The sequence below is a fragment of the Macrobrachium rosenbergii genome, chromosome 37, assembly GCF_040412425.1.
Source record: "Macrobrachium rosenbergii isolate ZJJX-2024 chromosome 37, ASM4041242v1, whole genome shotgun sequence".
Classification (NCBI taxonomy): domain Eukaryota; kingdom Metazoa; phylum Arthropoda; class Malacostraca; order Decapoda; family Palaemonidae; genus Macrobrachium; species Macrobrachium rosenbergii.
In genome coordinates this window covers 18,486,537-18,506,536 of record NC_089777.1, presented here as the reverse complement: position 1 = coordinate 18,506,536, position 20,000 = coordinate 18,486,537, and the positions used below count along the sequence as shown (strand labels likewise).

General features: G+C 33.9%; 1 protein-coding gene across 1 annotated transcript in view; it reads left to right on the top strand.

Moving 5' to 3' along the window:
* The first annotated feature begins 3,112 nt into the window (after window positions 1-3,112).
* The window catches only part of LOC136825171 (uncharacterized), a 68,030-nt gene continuing 51,142 nt past the window's right edge, over window positions 3,113-20,000 (top strand). The window contains exon 1 of the mRNA XM_067081197.1: window positions 3,113-3,172. Coding sequence (XP_066937298.1) covers window positions 3,113-3,172 — 60 coding nt within the window. The remainder of the gene's footprint in view (window positions 3,173-20,000) is intronic.

Below are 20,000 nucleotides of genomic sequence, written 5' to 3'. Positions count from 1 at the left end.
TGAACCCGAGGACTTAAAGAAATTACATTGACGGATCCCGAGGACTTTAAGGGCACTGAACCCGAGGACTTGAAGAAGTTATATTGACAGATCCAGAGGACTTTGTTTTAATTACTTTTTTCAGTAAGAAAATGAATACATAAAAAATAAATAAGTCACTCAATTAATAATAATAATAATAATAATAATAATAATAATAATAATAATAATAATAATAATAATAATAATAATAATAATAATATATAAGCCAGCTATCCTATATAATGAAGAAATAAAGGACTGGGGATTTCTTCTTCCAGCCTTGAATGAAAGGAAATCCTTATACCCCACAAGAAGGATTTTTCAAAGGCTCATAAACCTCTTACTGAATTATTTCTTGTTAATCCCCTAATCCCTTGATACAAAAGTTGACCGCGGGATTAATGGTATCCCCTTGAGAGAGAGAGAGAGAGAGAGAGAGAGAGAGAGAGAGAGAGAGAGAGAGAGAGAGAGAGAGAGAGAGAGAGAATAATTCGTTTTTAATTGAAAATTATAAAAAAAATTGTCTAAACTGTTACTGTTCCATTGCCAGCTATAGAATGAAATTAATTTGTCAACATCGTTACGGAATTATATATACATTTCTTTTTGGAAAGATGCCAATTACCGTCACCATCCTGTCTCAATTGCCCTCATCCAGGCTTCCCTTGGTCTACAGCGTCCCTTGTGTTCTGACGCTTTCACTAATGGGCTCATTCATTATTACTTAGCCAATCAGACTAAGTTGATGTGTCCTCCATATTCTATTTAATTATCTAACAAGGTAATTAATAGCACCATATCTGTGCCACAGATCAATTGTGATGTCATTAAGTACTTAAGATTATGCCAACTGGATTGGTCTTTGTAATGAGTATGTGATTAACTTTATAAAATTGATTATAATTTCATCATTTTGGGATGAACAGAGATGAGACCAGTCTATAGATACTTATATCGAAAGATGAGTTCTAATTTCTAATATTTTATGAGATATTAATTTTGTAATAAATGAAAACTTATCTCGACATTTCTCGTTACTTCCCACTCTGGGGGAGGCATAAGGCATGGATGTTACATCAGCAATGCCACGGAAAATGATTTAAACGGTGTTGTAGGTAATGATCTTACTTTTGTTGGGAATAATTAAGATTTTGTATATTTGTGTGAGTGTGAGTTTCCGTAAGATACTTCGTGGACGGCTGAATGGTCTCGGATGGAATTTGGTAGATACATTTATGGCAAGACCACCCCTTGTGTGTATGTGTGTGTGCGTGTGTCTGCGGACCATAATAATGTTTACGTTCGTCACCTGTCGAGAAAAATATCATAAATGATTTTGATTTAAAATCATACTTTATATATTATTTGAATCAGATCGCATTCGAATTTAGTATAAACAACGCAAGATTTTACCTTCCCACTGAATAACTAAAAGTAACCTATTAGAAAAATTAAATTCATTCGAAGCAAACCTATCAAGCAAAAAAAAAATACCGCCCAAAAATTGAAATAAATAAAAAAAATACAATTGAAAAAACTTACACTTCGCCCGAAAAAAAGACGTGCAATATGTTTAAAAAACATTTCCAAGTGAAATAGGAAAAAAATTTACACTTACCCCGAAAAGGAAAAAAGAAAAGGCCGCGTAATATTTTTAAACGAACATTTCCAAGTGAAATCGAAACGGCACGATTAAAAACACAGAATCGCAAAGAGGAAAAATATTTTGGCGGAACTCTTGAAATTTAATACAACCAGCCAACGTTATTGGACCGGAAGGAGAAATGAAAAGTAAAAAAAAAAATGGAAAAACGGTTTGAACCTTAAACCATCGGAGATAAACTTGTTTGTAATCGCGAAAGGTCAGACGAACAAATATGTTATTGAGCTTTTTTTTTTTTTTTTGTTTGCTTGTTTTGACTGGGCTGTTAAGGATGAAGTATATTGGGCTTTTTTTTTTTTTGTTTGCTTGTTTTGATTGGGCTCTTAAGGATGGCGTAACAAATAAGAGAATCTGAAATGGATACGTAGAGTGGGAGAAATTTTATTTTACATAATTGTTGTAACTGTGTATGTCACGGATGTTCCTAAGTTTGCGATTTTGTCAAGCGTCTCATTTTATCTTCTTTACCACAAAAAGGAATTATCAAAAATTTCAGTATATTTAAATATAAAAACTTAATTTGAAGTTGGAACACACACATATATATATATATATATATATATATATATATATATATATATATATATATATATATATATATATATATATATATATATATATATATATATATATATATATATATATATATATATATATATATATATATATATATATATATATATATATATATATATATATATATATATATATATATATATATATATATATATATATATATATATATATATATATATATATATATATATATATATATATATATATATATATATATATATATATATATATATATATATATATATATATATATATATATATATATATATATATATATATATATATATATATATATATATATATATATATATATATATATATATATATATATATATATATATATATATATATATATATATATATATATATATATGTATATATATATATATATATATATATGTATATATATATATATATATATATATATATATATATATATATATGTATGTATATATATATATATATATATATATATATATATATATATATATATATATATATATATATATATATATATATATATATATATATATATATATATATATATATATATATATATATATATGTATATATATATATATATATATATATATATATATATATATATATATATATATATATATATATATATATATATATATATATATATATATATATATATATATATATATATATATATAACATATATATCCAACACACATCCCATTTTTAATACAAACCTCCAACGATCCCATTTTTAATACAAACTAATAACTAATAACATTTCCCGGAGATCCACTGAGCCAGAGATTGCTCCAGTGACCCAGTTCCGCCGCGTCCCCTTTACAAATCGTTCTTCGGAAGAAGAAGAAGATGGAGGAAGAAGAGGAAGAAGAAGAAGAGGAAGAAGAAGAGGACGAAAGTCAAACAAAGGTTGTAATTCCCGAGTGATTCTCGCTGGCTTCTAATTTGTTTAATCGAACGCTGTCGGACGGATAACGTTCGGGGGTTTGACTTCTTTGGCCCTGGGGAAGCGTTTTTTTTTTTTTTTTTTTTTTTGGGGGGATGGGGGGCAGGATGGGGCGGGGGGGATTGCTCACGTGCATTGATGAAACTTTGGTTAAACTCTGCGTGTGTGTTGTATGTTTCGAAGCTGGGTTCGTTTCGATGATTCGTTTGCCTCGAGGCTTCGCGTCTTTTAGAACTCACCGTTTGTTCGAAGGTTATTTGATTATTTGTTTACTATTTTGTGGGATTCGAAGCTTTGTTCGCATCGAAACTTCGTGTCCTCCGAAGCTTCGCTTATCTTGAAGCGCTGTGATTCGTGACTCGGAGTGTTCTAAAGCTTCGTTTGTCTATGAATTTCGTCGTCTTGTAGAGCTGCGTGTCTCGGAGCAGTGTTCCGAAATTCTTGATTTTGAAAGCTTGATTCGAAACTGTTTCGAACACACTTGCGTTTCAGAGGTCTAATTATCAACAGATCTCATCTGTTTCGAAGCTTCGTCTACATGTATTAGGTGGATACATATAGGGATCCTTATTAACAATAGAAATAATACTTTCCATTTGCTGAAATACCTATGTATCCAGCGTCTCTCTCCCGCATGTATCAGACGAACCTTGTTATGAATCCCGGGCTTGTAAATCTCAGATATTCCTCCATAATTATTCTGTATCAGGTGAACTGTTCATGTATTTCATAGGTATGCAGCTGAACTTTTAACTTTGAGAACTTTTAACCTTGATGAAGAAATAGATATTGTATGTGATTCTTCAGCAGTCGATGCCCAGACCAAAAAAAAAAAGTAAGATTCTTCTAGCATAGTTCACGGTTAACATTCTAAAAAAATTTATTTATTTGAGAAGGCAAATATCCCCTAAATCTTCCTATAGAATAGGTGGCAGATAGAGTATGAATTATTTATTTTCTGAAAAATAGAAATACTGAATTACTTAGTTATAGTCACGATTAAATAATGAATTCAATTTTTCACTTCCTAGTCCCCAATCTGCTACATCAAATGAATCAATAAAATTTAATTACAGAAAGTGTTTTTATATGAATGATTTCGATAAAAAACAACAATGAATGAATTTATAATTTTGTTCACCTGCTAATTCCTAATCTGTTACGTCGTCATCAGGATATAATAATTTAACAATTTAACTACAGGAAGCAAAATTTTTTTGGGAGGCATTTTTTCAGAGCTTAAAAAACCCCACGACGAGAACCCGCGTTTTTTCCTCTCCCACCCAGGAGCCAAAACTCCTATTTGTGACATCATTTTCCCCCGGGCCAACATTTGCATTATCTTACGGTTAAGACGCTTAAGTGAAAATTTATCGGATATCATTACCGGGAGGAACAGAGAAGGGTAAAAAAAAAAAAATGTCGGAAAGACTTCACTTCCCTAAGAGTTTTACGATATGGCGGCAGTGGCCGTCTCATTTTCTTCTGGTCGTCGATGCGTGCGCGCGAGAGAGCAGCGGAAGCTTAAATTTTTCAAGTTCGTCTCTATGTAAATATTGGAAGTAGGTACGGAGTCAAACCTTTTCTCGCGGGACGGTAGACGGAGAGAGAAAGCTTGAGAAGGGTTGAACGGAATTTGATGTTTGTGTCTTGTAAGATTAGATAGATAGATAGATAAATACATAAATAAATAAATAAATAAATAAATAAATAAATAAATAAATAAATAAATAAATAAATAAATAAACAAATATATAAGATGATTACTGAAGCATGCAACAACTTTTATAAATATTATATTATATGAGTTGCATTTAGGGCTAATACACTAATTGAATGATGGAACAATGTGATCATAGCAGTAAGATTAATTTTTCAAAGAAAAACTTGAGAACTCTATTTTGAAAGGATACTAGGATGAGGAAAACGCAACGGTAAGAATAAAACCTGAAAACAATCTAAGAGAACTGGAATGATTAAGAATTGCTTGAATAGAATTAAAGTAGGAATATGTTCTGTGCAAAATATGGTAACAATTTTCCATCGATAAATCCATTAAAAAATTGAACATGTTGATATTCATACACCATTAAAAAGGAATTCTTCTATTATACTAAACGGCTATAAAGTATAACTTTGAATATCTTTTGCTCGTGTTTTGTAAAAGTGTAAAAGAATAAAAACTTTTACAAACTGGAATTAACATACTACAAACCTCGACAAATTTCAGGAGAACTACCTACTTAAAGTTGAAATATTCCTCTCTCTCTCTCTCTCTCTCTCTCTCTCTCTCTCTCTCTCTCTCTCTCTCTCTCTCAGTACCCCCAACCGAGGCTACAATGTACCTCCCAGGGGGTAATGGCCTGTGCAATTATCAATGAATTATCTACATAAGAGAGCCATTCAATTATTCAGAGTACGGGAACAGGTTAATAATTGAAACATTATTAGAGGATTAAAATTATTTCGCGGAATTATTGGCGCGTTCTTTAATTAAATCGATGAATTATGGAATAGGGAAAATAATATCATAATGGTTGAGGTCATTAAAAGAGGTTTTTATAGGTATCAATGGTTTTTACAAAATCGGGAAAAGATAATTTTAATCACTGGTTCGTATTGATTGAATATCTCTCTCTCTCTCTCTCTCTCTCTCTCTCTCTCTCTCTCTCTCTCTCTCTCTCTCTCTCTCTCTCTCTCTCTCTCTCTCTCTCACACACACACACACACACACACAAAATATAATCCCCGATTACTGTAACTTAATCGTATTGAATAAAACTTTTGTAAACAATAATGAAAAGATATTTCAGTCACAGGTCCATAGTGAATAAATCTCTCTCTCTCTCTCTCTCTCTCTCTCTCTCCCCCCAATATAATCCCGAGCACTGTAACTTAATTGTGTTGAATTAAACAATCCCAATTACGAGTTAGTTACCAAGATAAAAAGCCATTGCAATTATCTAGAGTACACAGAATGCAGTAATGAGGGGCTTTGCGGTTGCATGGTGGAAGGCCTATAAATGAGGACTGTACTATAAAAATTTCATCCTTCTCTCCCTCTCTCTCTCTCTCTGTGTAAAAATATATATATATATATATATATATATATATATATATATATATATATATATATATATATATATATATATATGTAGATGGATAGATACTTATCTTCCTTTCGTTTTGTTTTTTACTATAATTTACAGGGTTCCTCTCTCTCTCTCTCTCTCTCTCTCTCTCTCTGAAATAGATCTCTCTGAGTCCTATAATGTTTTCTGTCTTAGCTTTCTTGTTAACTGCTTTTAAATTCCTCTCTCTCTCTCTCTCTCTCTCTCTCTCTCTCTCTCTCTCTCTCTCTGAAATAGATACTTTGAGTCCTTAATGTTTGCTTTTAGCTATCTTTTACTAAATTCCTCTCTCTCTCTCTTTCTCTCTCTCTCTCTCTCTCTCTCTCTCTCTCTCTCTCTCTCTCTCTCTCTCTCTCTCTCTGAAATAGAACCTCAAGTCTTTTCTCTGTGCTTTTGGCTATCCTTTACTAAATACCTCTCTCTCTCTCTCTCTCTCTCTCTCTCTCTCTCTCTCTCTCTCTCTCTCTCTCTCTCTCTCTGAAATACATACCTTTAGTCCTTTTTCTTTACTTTTAACTATCTTTTACTAAATTCCTTTCTCTCTCTCTCTCTCTCTCTCAAACACCCTTATATATCATCGCCAGCCTTCGCGTACACCGAGGAAACACGTCTTTTAGCAGCCTTGTTTCCCAAAGCCTTTGAGTTGCAGCTTCCGAGGATTCAGAAACTATCTCAACTCTGACAGGTTTCGATTAAACAAGAGTTTCTCGATTAGAATCCGGTTAAATTCTCGCGGCTGGCTGGCCGTTTTCAGAGGCGTTCCTCTTTGCAGGTTGGGGTTTCGTCGAGAATATGTTTTTGTTCGGTTTGTTTCATGCTTTCAAATAGATTTTCGTTTGGTTTGTTTTTTGGGGGGTCGAGGGTAGGCTGATTCCTTACCGCAGTAGAGGTCTTTCATGGTATGTTGCGAGTTTCCGTGAATACGTGCATGCATGTATGCATACACACACACATATATATACATATAAATATATATATATGTGTGTGTGTATGTGTATGTGCGAGCACTTGCGTGCATGTGTAAGTATGTATGTATATATATAATTTGTATTAATATATATACATATACATATATACATATACATATATATATATATATATATATACATATATATATATATATATATATATATATATATATATATATATATATATATATATATATATATATATATATATATATATATACAAACAAAACAATATACAAAAATTTAAATACATTTTTTTTATATTCCATTACCATAGTATCACCAAACACGAATAAACGTTATTGAGATTTTATCCTTTTTTTCAAATATAACGAAAACCTTCTCTGTAACCTTGAACAAAAAACCATTTACCACACGCATGCGAATTCTGGAATGCTTTCAAATATTCAGTTTCCTATTACTGCCTGTATCAATTACATGTACTATGTACTTGTACAATCAATTTTTTTTTAATTTCCAATAGAGCAAAATACTGAAGATTCCTTTGACCAAAAGTTATATTTTGTACACAATAGATAATAGTATATTATGACAATGGTTAGTTTTATATGTTAAATCAGTCGTCAGTGAAATGTTAATATACGTTTTTTCTTTTTTATATAAATAGCATTCTCACGGCAACAAAAACTATTTTTTTTAGTTAAACATCTACAATATTAACACTAGCATTCATAACTTCAAATATTATAAATATCCAAGTAAAAATTCAAAACAAACTTATGTTAAAAGCCCAAACTATAAATTTAACAGCAAACGTGCAGTGTTAAATTACCCTTTATACCCAAATTGTTAATTCCATCAGTACCCCATATTCAAATATTGGCAGGCCATTTATAAGTTCAATTATTATAAAAACCCAGCAATCTTTCGTTAAAATTCAAAACCAACTTATGTTAAAACCCCAAGCCATCAATTTTAGCAAAATCGTGCACTGTTAGTATATCCTTTATACCCAAAATGTTAATGCCTTCAGTACCCCATATTCAAATACTGGCAGGCCATTCATAAGTTCAAAAATAAAAACCCAGCCATCTTTAATAAAATTTTAAAACCAACTTATGTTAAAACCCCAAGAAATCAATTTTAGCAAAATTGTGCAATGTTAAAATATCCTTCATAACCAAAATGTTAAATCCATCAGTACCCCATATTCAAATGTTGGCAGACCATTTAAAAGTTCAAATATCATAAATCTAACAATCTTTAGCTACAATTAAAAACTAACTTATGTTACAACCCCAATCTACCAATTTTAGCAAAATTGTGCACTGTTAAAATTCCCTTTATACTCAATATGTAAATCTATCAGTGCCCCATATGCAAATGAAAATTCACGAGGTACTCATGTTGAATAATCTTTAATAGTTAACATTGGCGGAACTTCGAAAGCGTGACTACAAAGAGTTTACAAAGCAGCTTTGAACTACTATTGTGCAAATGGAATGTCAGGTATTTTTATTGGAATTCGATGAACAGCAAGAATTATGTGCTGTAATGAAAGAGTTGGGGAGAAAGGAGTATGGTGCGAGTTTTTCTGGGTAACATTTGTGTGTGTGTGTGTTTTTATTTTTTGATAATATGGGTGGGTGGTGGTTTTTTTAATAATGGATTACTTGAGGGGCTCGTTTCATGTGCTTTGCCATTTTAGCTTAGATATTGTTAAAATGTAAATGTAATACATACATGCATACATATATATACAAATATGCATGATAATCTTTTCATTTACGTTTATATATATATATATATATATATATATATATATATATATATATATATATATATATATATATATATATATATATATGCATGTGTGTATGCATGTGTGTGTGTTTGTGTGTGAATAATTTTTTAACATGCTTACAACAATATACCTAATCTTCAAATATGAGAGAAAATAGTTCAAATTATTCAAGTTATTTTGACCTTGAACAACTAAGAGAAAACAAGAATTAATAAAAAAAAATCATATAAACAACAAACATTATGACAATATTAAAATAAAAGAAAACAATAAAATCAAGAAAAAAATATTTCTAAATTACCCAAATATTATCCCAATGAAACAATTAAGGCATTTATCCATAATTAATTAAAGAACGCTCATTAAAAAAATTCCGTGTCATCTTTTTATTCCAAAAAACAGAAAGACTAAAAATGAAAAAAACGTGGAAATTTAATTTGAGCTGATGCGGAATCAGGTTTCATCATTCCACGTCCTTGACCATTTTTTGAGAATTTTTTGAGAGAGAGAGAGAGAGAGAGAGAGAGAGAGAGAGAGAGAGAGAGAGAGAGAGAGAGAGAGAGAGAGAGAGAATTCATTCAAGTAACTCGGTTACCAACCAAGGTCTATACCATTCATCACAGATATAAAATGTCTTAAAAAATGTTTAGATGCAGAGAGAGAGAGAGAGAGAGAGAGAGAGAGAGAGAGAGAGAATTGGCTGTTATAACACTGTTTATACCATTCATCCACAGATATAAAATGACTTAAAAAGGACTTACAAAGTCCTTAGAAAATTATTTGCAAATAATTCAACACGATTAAGTTATAGTAATCTGGATTAAATTGTGTGAGCGCGCGCGCGTGTGTGTGTGTGTGCGTGTGTGTGTGTGTGTGTGTGTGTGTGTGTGTGTGTGTGTGTGAGAGAGAGAGAGAGAGAGAGAGAGAGAGAGAGAGAGAGAGAGAGAGAGAGAGAGAGAGATTTAATCACTATGGACCTGTAACTGAAATATCTTTTCTTCATTATTATTTGGAAATTTTTTTCAACACGATTAAGTTACAGTAATCAGGATTATATAGTGTGTGTGTGTGTGTGTGTGTGTGTGTGTGTGTGTGTGTGTGTGTGCGTGAGAGAGAGAGAGAGAGAGAGAGAGAGAGAGAGAGAGAGAGAGAGAGAGAGAGAACTGTGAATGTGAACCGACTCCATCCAAGTGAGTCACTTACCAATTTTTATACCATTCAACGACAAATATCATAAATGTAAACAAACTGATTCAATTTCCAATAAACACTGACAGGACGACCAATCCCTTGATGAAATCGACAGGAAATTTATAAGAAAAGCTGGACTTTTGCAATTATCATAACGGAATACTCTCCTGTTACTGAATAAATTCATGATAATTGGGAAAGTTGAACAGATTAGGAATTTGATGTTGGCATGCATTTCAAATTGAGGAATATTTACAATTGTTTTGTCAAATTGGCAGGACTGGTCCTTGAGGTTGATTAAGGAGTGAATTTCTTTGAAGTTAAATTTATTTAACATAACTGTTAATATAAGTATTTTTAAGCAGTAATATCTTTTTTTTTTGTTTCTACTGATACGTTGATTTATTGGTGGGAACCTGTGCAGAAAATCTACGTTGTAAATTTCAATTATTACAAAATTTCTCATTTATTTTGATGACTTCTCGATGTATAAAATTTCAATAACTCTGTGAAATTTAACCATAATTTTTACTTGGAGAACATTAAAATCAAATTTAACTGATAAAATTACAGGAATAAATTTACTGACAATGTTGTGAGAAATAATTTTCTATTTGAGGATATATTTGTCAAAATAATCAGTAAAAATAAAAGTGTAAACAGAGGAAAAAATAGAGATATATTTATGATTTGATCACAATCTGAAGAATATCAAAACAAATACTTTGCTAAAAGTTGTTTAAGTATTACAATCTTTCAACAATGAGACCAAAAAATTCAGGCAATCGGAACTTGTAGGAGAAGAACAAATATATTCTTATATTCTCAAACTGAAAAGAGTTGTTTAACTATTACATTCTTTCAACAATGAGACCAAAAAATTCAGGCAATCGGAACTTGTAAGAGAAGAACAAATATATATTTTTATATTCTCAAACTGAAAAGACATCATCACTCGTAGTGTTCCACATAAAAATGGATACAAATTTTCCTGTTATTTACAGTCAGACACTTCCAAACAGTACACTCGTAAATACGGTTACCTAATCCTACTGATCAAAGGATTTTGACAAATATCACGAGCCCGAACGGGAACTGAACTTGTAAACAAAGTTATCCAATCATCTAGGCCAAAGTAACTCGGCAGATAAAACGTAGACTGAAGGAGACAGCATCGCTCTCGTATAAATGGAATAAAATACCTACTTTCGTGCTACAGTCTCGTTACTTTCTAATATTCTATTCCCCCTACGATGCCGAAGCCCTGAATAATGGCTCCTTGCAAAGTAGCGCAGCCTATAAAGGAGAGAGTAGAAACGCGCCCCCAGCGGACATAAAATAGCAATTCGCCCGCAAGGCTTCATCAACATCTCCCACTGAACGCAAACAACAGCCCTTCCGATCTGACTCAAGAAATGATTTCTTATTTTTTTTCGGCAGAGTCCTGAAGAGGGGCCTATATACACTGATCCTTCGGCCATCAGCATCAGACGAAGGCAATAAAGCTGGGATCCTTTTTAGGATTCCCCAAGGCTCCGGCGGTTGTTTTCATCGCTAGGATGTTGTTTTTTGGGCTGGGGACTGCGTCCTAGGCTGCGTTCATCATCACAGTCTGGATGGCGGAAAACGGTTTTTTTTTTAATTTCATTCGGTCGCGTTCATGACGACAATCTGGAAGACGGAAAACGGTTTTTTTTATATTTCCTCGCCACATGAAATTCGTTCTAGGCCACGTTCATAATCACATTCTGGCTAACGGAAAACGTTTATCTGATTAGATTCAGGTGCGTTCATGAAGACAGACTGGATGACGGAAAACTATTTTTTTTTTATTTCCTTGTCACATGAAATTCGTTCTAGGCCACGTTCATAATGACATTCTGGCCAGCGGAAAACGGTTATCTGATTTGATTCAGGTGCGTTCGCGACGACAATCTGGAAGACGGAAAACGGCTCTTCACTTTCCTCGCCACATGAAAGAGCTGCTTGAAGAGCTTCATTAAATACAGTTTCGTCCTAGGCCACGTTCATAAACACAGCCGGGCTAGCGGAGAACGGCTGAGCCATCTAACCGGGCGACGCGTTCATAACGACAATCTGGAGGAGGACGGAAAACCGCTTTTTGATCCATTACCACATGAAAGACGCTGGTTGGAGGACTTCATTAAATGCAGACTTGCAAATCTCGCTCGGCAAATATAATCAAAGGCTCGTCTGAGGTAAATCAAGAAACAGGTGGATCCAATCATCACTAGACGAGGAGGGGAGGGGAGGAGGAAGGGGGAGAGGAAGGGGAGAGGGGACGCGTTCTGTCGCAAGCGCATGAAAACGCAAAACACGGATTGCCTCTCTTACTTAATTGAACGTCTATTGACATGGCGATATGAACTCGCGAGTTGCCTTTCTGTTGACTGTTTATCCTGCGAGTGAACGGGGAGAGAGAGAGAGAGAGAGAGAGAGAGAGAGAGAGAGAGAGAGAGAGAGAGAGAGAGAGAGAGAGAGAGAGAGAAGGATATATATAGGAATTCCGAAACCGCGGGAGTATGGCCTAAGGACTTACTGAGGTGATTGGTTGTTGCAAATTATGATGGCGTACTCCTGAGGGCTGCTGGGTCTCTTGAAGGCCAAATATTGGAGACGTTCGAGAGACGTGGATGCACGTGCGAGAACGCACGCGCGAGCTATATATATATATATATATGCGCATAAGTATGCAATGATATATATATATATATATATATATATATATATATATATATATATATATATATATATATATATATTTATATATATACATAGCTGACTACAACTTACTGCCGCTTACACCAGATCCCTAAGAATGCCTCCTCAACCCTTCTATTATATCTCTAGTATCCAGAAAATCATATAACAAAATATGTCGAAATTGTAACCCCTAAAGGCTACAGGGCCAATTTATATTTCACCAGATATCGCCCTAAAGTTTTAACGGCGCTCGTAAAATTGATGCCTCCTGGTCAGTAAGGGGCTTAGAGAGAGAGAGAGAGAGAGAGAGAGAGAGAGAGAGAGAGAGAGAGAGAGAGAGAGAGAGAGATGGACTGCCTCCCATTACAGAAACAGTCAGCAGTTAAGACTGGCGTCGATCTCCGTGAAATGATTCCTGATTTCAGGAGGGATATTGTTTAAATGCTGGAGAGATTGTATGGTGACATTCGTTGTTTTCTGTATCTAGGAAGGGGGTTAAGAGTCTTTTGTTTATGCATGTATGTATGTGTATATATATGTATACATATAATATATATATAATATATATTATATATATATATATTATATATATATATATATATATATATATATATATATATATATATATATATATATATATATATATATATATATATATATATATATATATACACACACATACATATACTGTGTGACACACATTTAATAAGCCTTCACGCTTCTTCAGTCAGTTTAAACAACCCTTCTACAACCTATAATAAGCACCCGGACCACTGTAGACACAACAGTTGTAGCCGAACAATACCTACTGTCACTCCTTTCTTCTCAGGTCCTACAGCCGCCCCCCCCCCCCCCCGCGAAAAAGAGAAGACGACACCAGCTAAGTATCCTTTGTCCTCCTAACAAAGGCCCGGGCCATCCAACAAAGGAGAGAAGAAAAGTTAGACTGATTATATTATGAATCCACTGATATACATTAGCCTTCTGATTTATCTTTTTCTGATGGTCATTTGCCGATAAACTTATTCTCGTCATTTGGCCATTCTGCAAAAATGAGACCCGTTATTACTTTTATCATTCTCCTCTTTCACGGGGGGAAAAATAATCATTAAGCTATATTTCTTTGCCGTGAAGATAATGTAATCGTTATGCCAGTCACTTAAATCCTTCGGCAACGATTAGTCCAAATTGGCCCGTCATAATGCATTAGAGAATTATAATAAAAATGAAATGGCCTATTTAGGTTTATTGGCCTCATTATATAAGATGGAGTTAATGAGATGGAATTAGTTTGGTCGATTTATTCATGACAAAAGTTATAGAATCAGTGGTTTCCTAGTTTTTTTTTTTTTTAGTGATGGCACCCTAACTAATGCAATCATTACAACGGCACCCCTTCTTCACCATCCCACCATATCGAATGAATTAACTTCTTATTTAATGAATAAAATTGTTATACATACTCAAACCAAAATCAGCACTACGTACATCCAGAAATATATACAGTATATATTGTACAAACAAAGATCATATCAGAAGAATTAGATAAACATAATTAGAGTAGACACACTGATAATAATTATATGAAGACTTCTGCAAACTTCTGTTTTTTTTACAAATGTTCATTGAGATGATCTAGCCAAGACAAAATTCATGACAATCTTGGGGTACCCCTAGGCACTGTCTGTGGCACCCCAGGGTGCCACGGCACCCAGTTTGAGAATCTCTGTTTAAATATAGAGATTCTGTAACAGGTAAGAGAGTTAACTCATAAAAAGGTCAATACTATCTTTGGGGTTTGTTTAATACACATTGAAATATTCTGATAAGTACTGAGTTACAGGGAAGATTGTATTTAAATATCCTGTTATATATAAATATACGTTTCAAAGATCTGCACAAAACATTAAATAAAATACGCTTCTTATGGAGTTTATTATAATACTCTAGGGGAAATAGTACACATTATAGACTCGATACAAAAATTAAATATTCTCTTATATAAATAAATATGCGTTTCATTAGTCTGCCTAAAGCAATAAATAAAAGACGAACTTAATAAGATATAATATACAATCCAGTGGAAATATTACACATTACAGACAAGATAAAATAATTCAAATATCCCCTTATATTTAAATATACGTTTCGTAGGCTTGCCCACAGCAAAAAATAAAATACGTTCCTTGTTAGGTTTAATATACAACTTATAAAAAATAATACGCATTGTAGACTAGATAAAACAAGTAAAAAATCCACCGAAGTTTCTTCGGCGCAATCGAGTTTTCTGTACAGCGTACAATCAAGGCCACCGAAAACAGATATAACTTTCGGTGGGGTCGGTATAATGCTGTATGAGATACGGCCAATGAAATTTTAACCACGGCCCGGTGGTGGCCTATCCTAAAGCGTTGCTAGATTCACGATTATGGCTAACTTTAACCTTAAATAAAATGAAACTTACTGAGGCTAGAGGGCTGCAATTTGGTATGTTTGATGATTGGAGGGTGGATGATCAACATACCAATTTGCAACCCTCTAGCCTCGGTAGTTTTTAAGATCTAGGGGGCGGACAGAAAAAAGTGCGAACGGACAGACAAAGCCGGCACAATAGTTTTCTTTTACATAAAACTGAAAATAATACAAAATAATTCTTCCCTTCCTTCGTGAGCAGCAACCGTATTTTATTCATCACACAACCCTTTGTTCCCTTAGTTTTCGTGAGATATAATTGACAGTACAAGACTACGAGACGTCTAAGTGCTCCCCGTCACGCCATCTTGGAGAATGAGACGGGGTTGAACAACTGAATATTTATTCATCCTCTGAATTGTTCATTGCTTTTTGCTTATTTGCATTCTCCCGTCTTCGCGTGATTGTTTTAATTATTCCCGTCCGCTGTGATGAATTATTCCCGGGGAAATTGTGTTTTATAATTCCCTCGAAGACTAGGAATTATTATTATTATTATTATTATTATTATTATTATTATTATTATTATTATTATTATTATTATTATTATTATTATTATTATTATTCAGATGATGACCCCTATTCAAATGGAACAAGCCCACCACAGGGGCCACTGACTTGAAATTCAAGCTTCCAAAGAATATGATGTTCATTTGAAAGAAATAAGTGATTATAATACTATGTGAATAAGTTATTATAACATTAAGCAACTGATTATAACATTATTTAAATAAGTTCCAAATAACAGACACAGCTTGTTGGGTAAAAGAATTCACAACAAAAGAAATGAACAAACAGATAAATAAATCACTGACGTAAACACACACACTCGTCTCCTGGCCATTTTAGTTTTCTGAAAAGAAAACTATTGTGCCGGCTTTATCTGTCCGTCCGCACGTCTCCTGTCCGCCCTCAGATCTTCAAAACTACTGAGGCTAGAGGGCTGCAAATTGGTATGTTGATCATCCACCCTCCAATCGTCAAACATACCAAATTGCAGCCCTCTTGCCTCAGTAGTTTTAATTTTATTTAAGGTTTAAGTTATCCATAATCGTACTTCTGGCACCGATGAAGGTACCAACGGCGCAGGCCATCACGGCCGGCTGAGAGCTTCGTGGGCCGCGTCTCATACAGCATTATACCGAGACCACCTAAAGATAGATCCATTTTCGATCTATTATACGCTGTACAGAAAACTCGTTTCTTCGTCGCATCTTTTACCTCGTTTCTTCATAATCTATTCTTCAGGAGACGACAAAGTCTTCACGCGGAGACGGTGAGAATATTCTCCTTTCTAAGAAATGAAGACGTGTAAATAAGGCGGAACTACCCTTCTGAATGGCTAGAACTAACAGAAAGAGAATAATCTGCCCCTCCCCAAAAAAAGAGTATTTGGTAACCTTACTTGGATCTCCCCCAACTACTACTAATGGGGTCTGTTGAGAGCCCCATCCCATTCTAAACCCATTTTGAAATTCTTTCAGTGTAAATACTGGGCCGCCCTTGTTAGAGGCGAATCGCGGTGCAGCGTTGCCGGCAGCTCTTCCCATACAGCGTTGCCACGTTTGCGCGCAAATAGAAGGTCGTTCATCTGTTATGCACAGGCGAGAGAAAAGTTTTTTTTTTTTATATTTTTATCTTTCTACTCTAAGCAAAGATATGGTGGTAGAGAGAGAGATAGTCATTATCATTAGGTATTCCTCTCTGGGTCAACAAAAGGTATGTTCCCCCTTTCTCTGACGAGTCTACTTACTTGCCTTTGTTCCGGTACTTGGAAGATTGCAAAGGATTCTATAAAATGTCTCTACGTATTATAGATATGAATTACTCAGGCAGGGCAAATGAGCCTTTGTTCATCTGCAAATGTATGGGTAAATGTTACCCATTTGTGTTTGTTCATTTGCTCATTTTTAGTCTTCTGTAAAGGAAAACTATTGTGCCGGTTTTGTCTGTCCGTCCGCGTTTTTCTGTCCGCCCTCAGATCTTGAAAACTACTGAGGCTAGAGGGCTGCAAATTGGTATGTTGGTTATCCACCCTCCAATTATCAAACATACCTAATTGCAGCCCTCTAGCCTCAGAAGTTATTATTTTATTTTAGGTAAAAGTTAGCCATAATGGTCCGTCTGGCAACGATATAGGACAGGCCACCACCGGGCCGTGGTTAAAGTTTCATGGGCCGCGGTTCATACAGCATTATACCGAGATCACCGAAAGATAGATCTGTTTTCGATGGACTTGAATATACGCTGTACAGAAAACTCGACAACGCCGAAGAAACTTCGGCGCATTATTTTACTTGTTTCAAATATTCCCCAAATTTTTTGAAGGTAGAGCTTAAAAAATTCAATTTTCTTTCGGGCTAAAATTTATGGATTCAATTAATAATTTTATCTCACTAATCTCAGCTTAAAGCTTAAGAAGAAATTCACTTTTCACTGAGGTTCTTGGTCCAAAACATTGATAGTTTTCTGACTCAGAAAAAAGAAAAATATGAAAAATATCCTTGAGTTTTATTGAACATTGTGATTGAAAATATTTAGGTATTTTCATTACCAGTTATACAAAGGGATTGAAGGAATTGTATATATTTTAACACTTGCATAACGATGAGATTTTTTCAAAGGGGAAAAATAATTTCACTTCCGGCGTAAATGAAAGATTTAACGATAAACTCCTTTAACAATAGAAAAAAATTATTTTGCATAAAGATAAACTTTATTTTATAGACGAAAATATTTGTACTTTAGATGTAATTATAATACTTAAACGATAAACTTTTTATAATTGAAAAAACAGTTTTACTTTCTATATATATAAATTAAGTATTTAAGAGAATTTAACTATTTTTAGAATAGGATAATATCTTTTTGCAATAGATATAAATAAAAGAATAATTTAATTTGGATAAAAATTGAGTGCTTAAGCGAAATAATAGAAAAAATATTTTTATTTTCGAATATATATAAATGAAATATTTTAAAAGAATGTAACGATTTTTAGAACAGGAAAATGTCATTTTACAATAGATATAAATAAAAGACTCTTTCAATGCGGATACAAATTAAATACTAAAAGTCTTAAACGATAAACTCTTACAAAATAGAAAGAATATTCTTGCTTTGGCCATAAATGAAAGCTTCCACAAATAAAACAAACTTTCAATGTGGATACAAATTAAATACTTAAACACTAGACTCTTTTACAATAGGAAAAAATATTGTTCATTTGGACATAAACGAAAGATTCAACTTTTCGTAATATCTCCACGACAAAAACAATCCGATTTTTTTTTTTTTACTTTTTATTGAAAGGATTAAACTTACATTATTTACAATTACAATATTTACCATATTGTAAAAAAAAATCCGATTTTTTTATTTTTATTGAAAGGACTAAACTTACATAATTTACAATTACGATATGTACCTTATTGTAAATATTAAAAAAAAAAAAAAAAAACAATCCGAGTTAAAACGAAACATTACTACGCCAGCTTAATCGCTCTACAAGAACATTACCACTCAGTCTCAGTGAAGCAACAACGGCCAATCGTTTTAGGACCCCGAAACACTTTAAAGCATCAACGACTCTCTCTCTCTCTCTCTCTCTCCCTCTCTCTCTCTCTCTCTCTCTCTCGTTTGCTTTATACCCTTCGCTCTTTGTAATGCCCGGTCGAGCGTAACTAGCGCTCGTTATCTAAATTGATTTTATGTAAATTCTAATTACATTTACCGGGCAATCTAGGGACCGGAGTTTGCCGAGGAGCAATACCAGGAATGCTGCTGCCCCGGAATAAATCCTTTCCAAAGGGGATAAACCATTGATAGACGAAAGGAGGCCTGTGTCTATTCCGCCTCCGATTGCCGCTTGCTTCAGAGAGAGAGAGAGAGAGAGAGAGAGAGAGAGAGAGAGAGATTCGGGAAGAACTGCTGAAGAGGGTGTGTGATTGCTTGCTTTGAAAGAGAGAGAAAGAGAGAGAGAGAGGAACCAGTGAAGAGGGTCACATACAGAGAGAGAGAGAGAGAGAGAGAGAGAGAGAGGGAGGGGTTCGGTAGGAATCGGTGAAGAGGGTGTATGAGAGACAGACAGACAGACAGACAGACAGAAAGAGAGAGGGAGAAGAGAGAAAGAGAGAGAGAGTGAGGGAGGGCAGAGAGAGAGAGAGAGAGAGAGAGAGAGAGAGAGAGAGAGAGAGAGAGAGAGAGAGGGGCGTATGTATGAGAAACAGACAGAAAGAGAGAGAGAGAGGGCGTGCGTAAGAGAGAGAGAGAGAGAGAGAGAGAGAGAGAGAGAGAGAGAGAGAGAGAGAGAGAGAGTGAGTTCCCCTTTGGTAATCTCTGATTGGGATGAACTGTGTCTTACCTAAACTGAATTACTTGGGGACAAGACACTTTCATTCATCTATATTCTCTCCGATACATTTGTTTCTGTTACTGGTTTTGACAAATGATTAATGAGTTTATTCTTTTTATTACTGATTAATGATTTTTTATCTTTTCACTGACGATTAACGAGTTTTTTACTTTTAACTGGTAATTA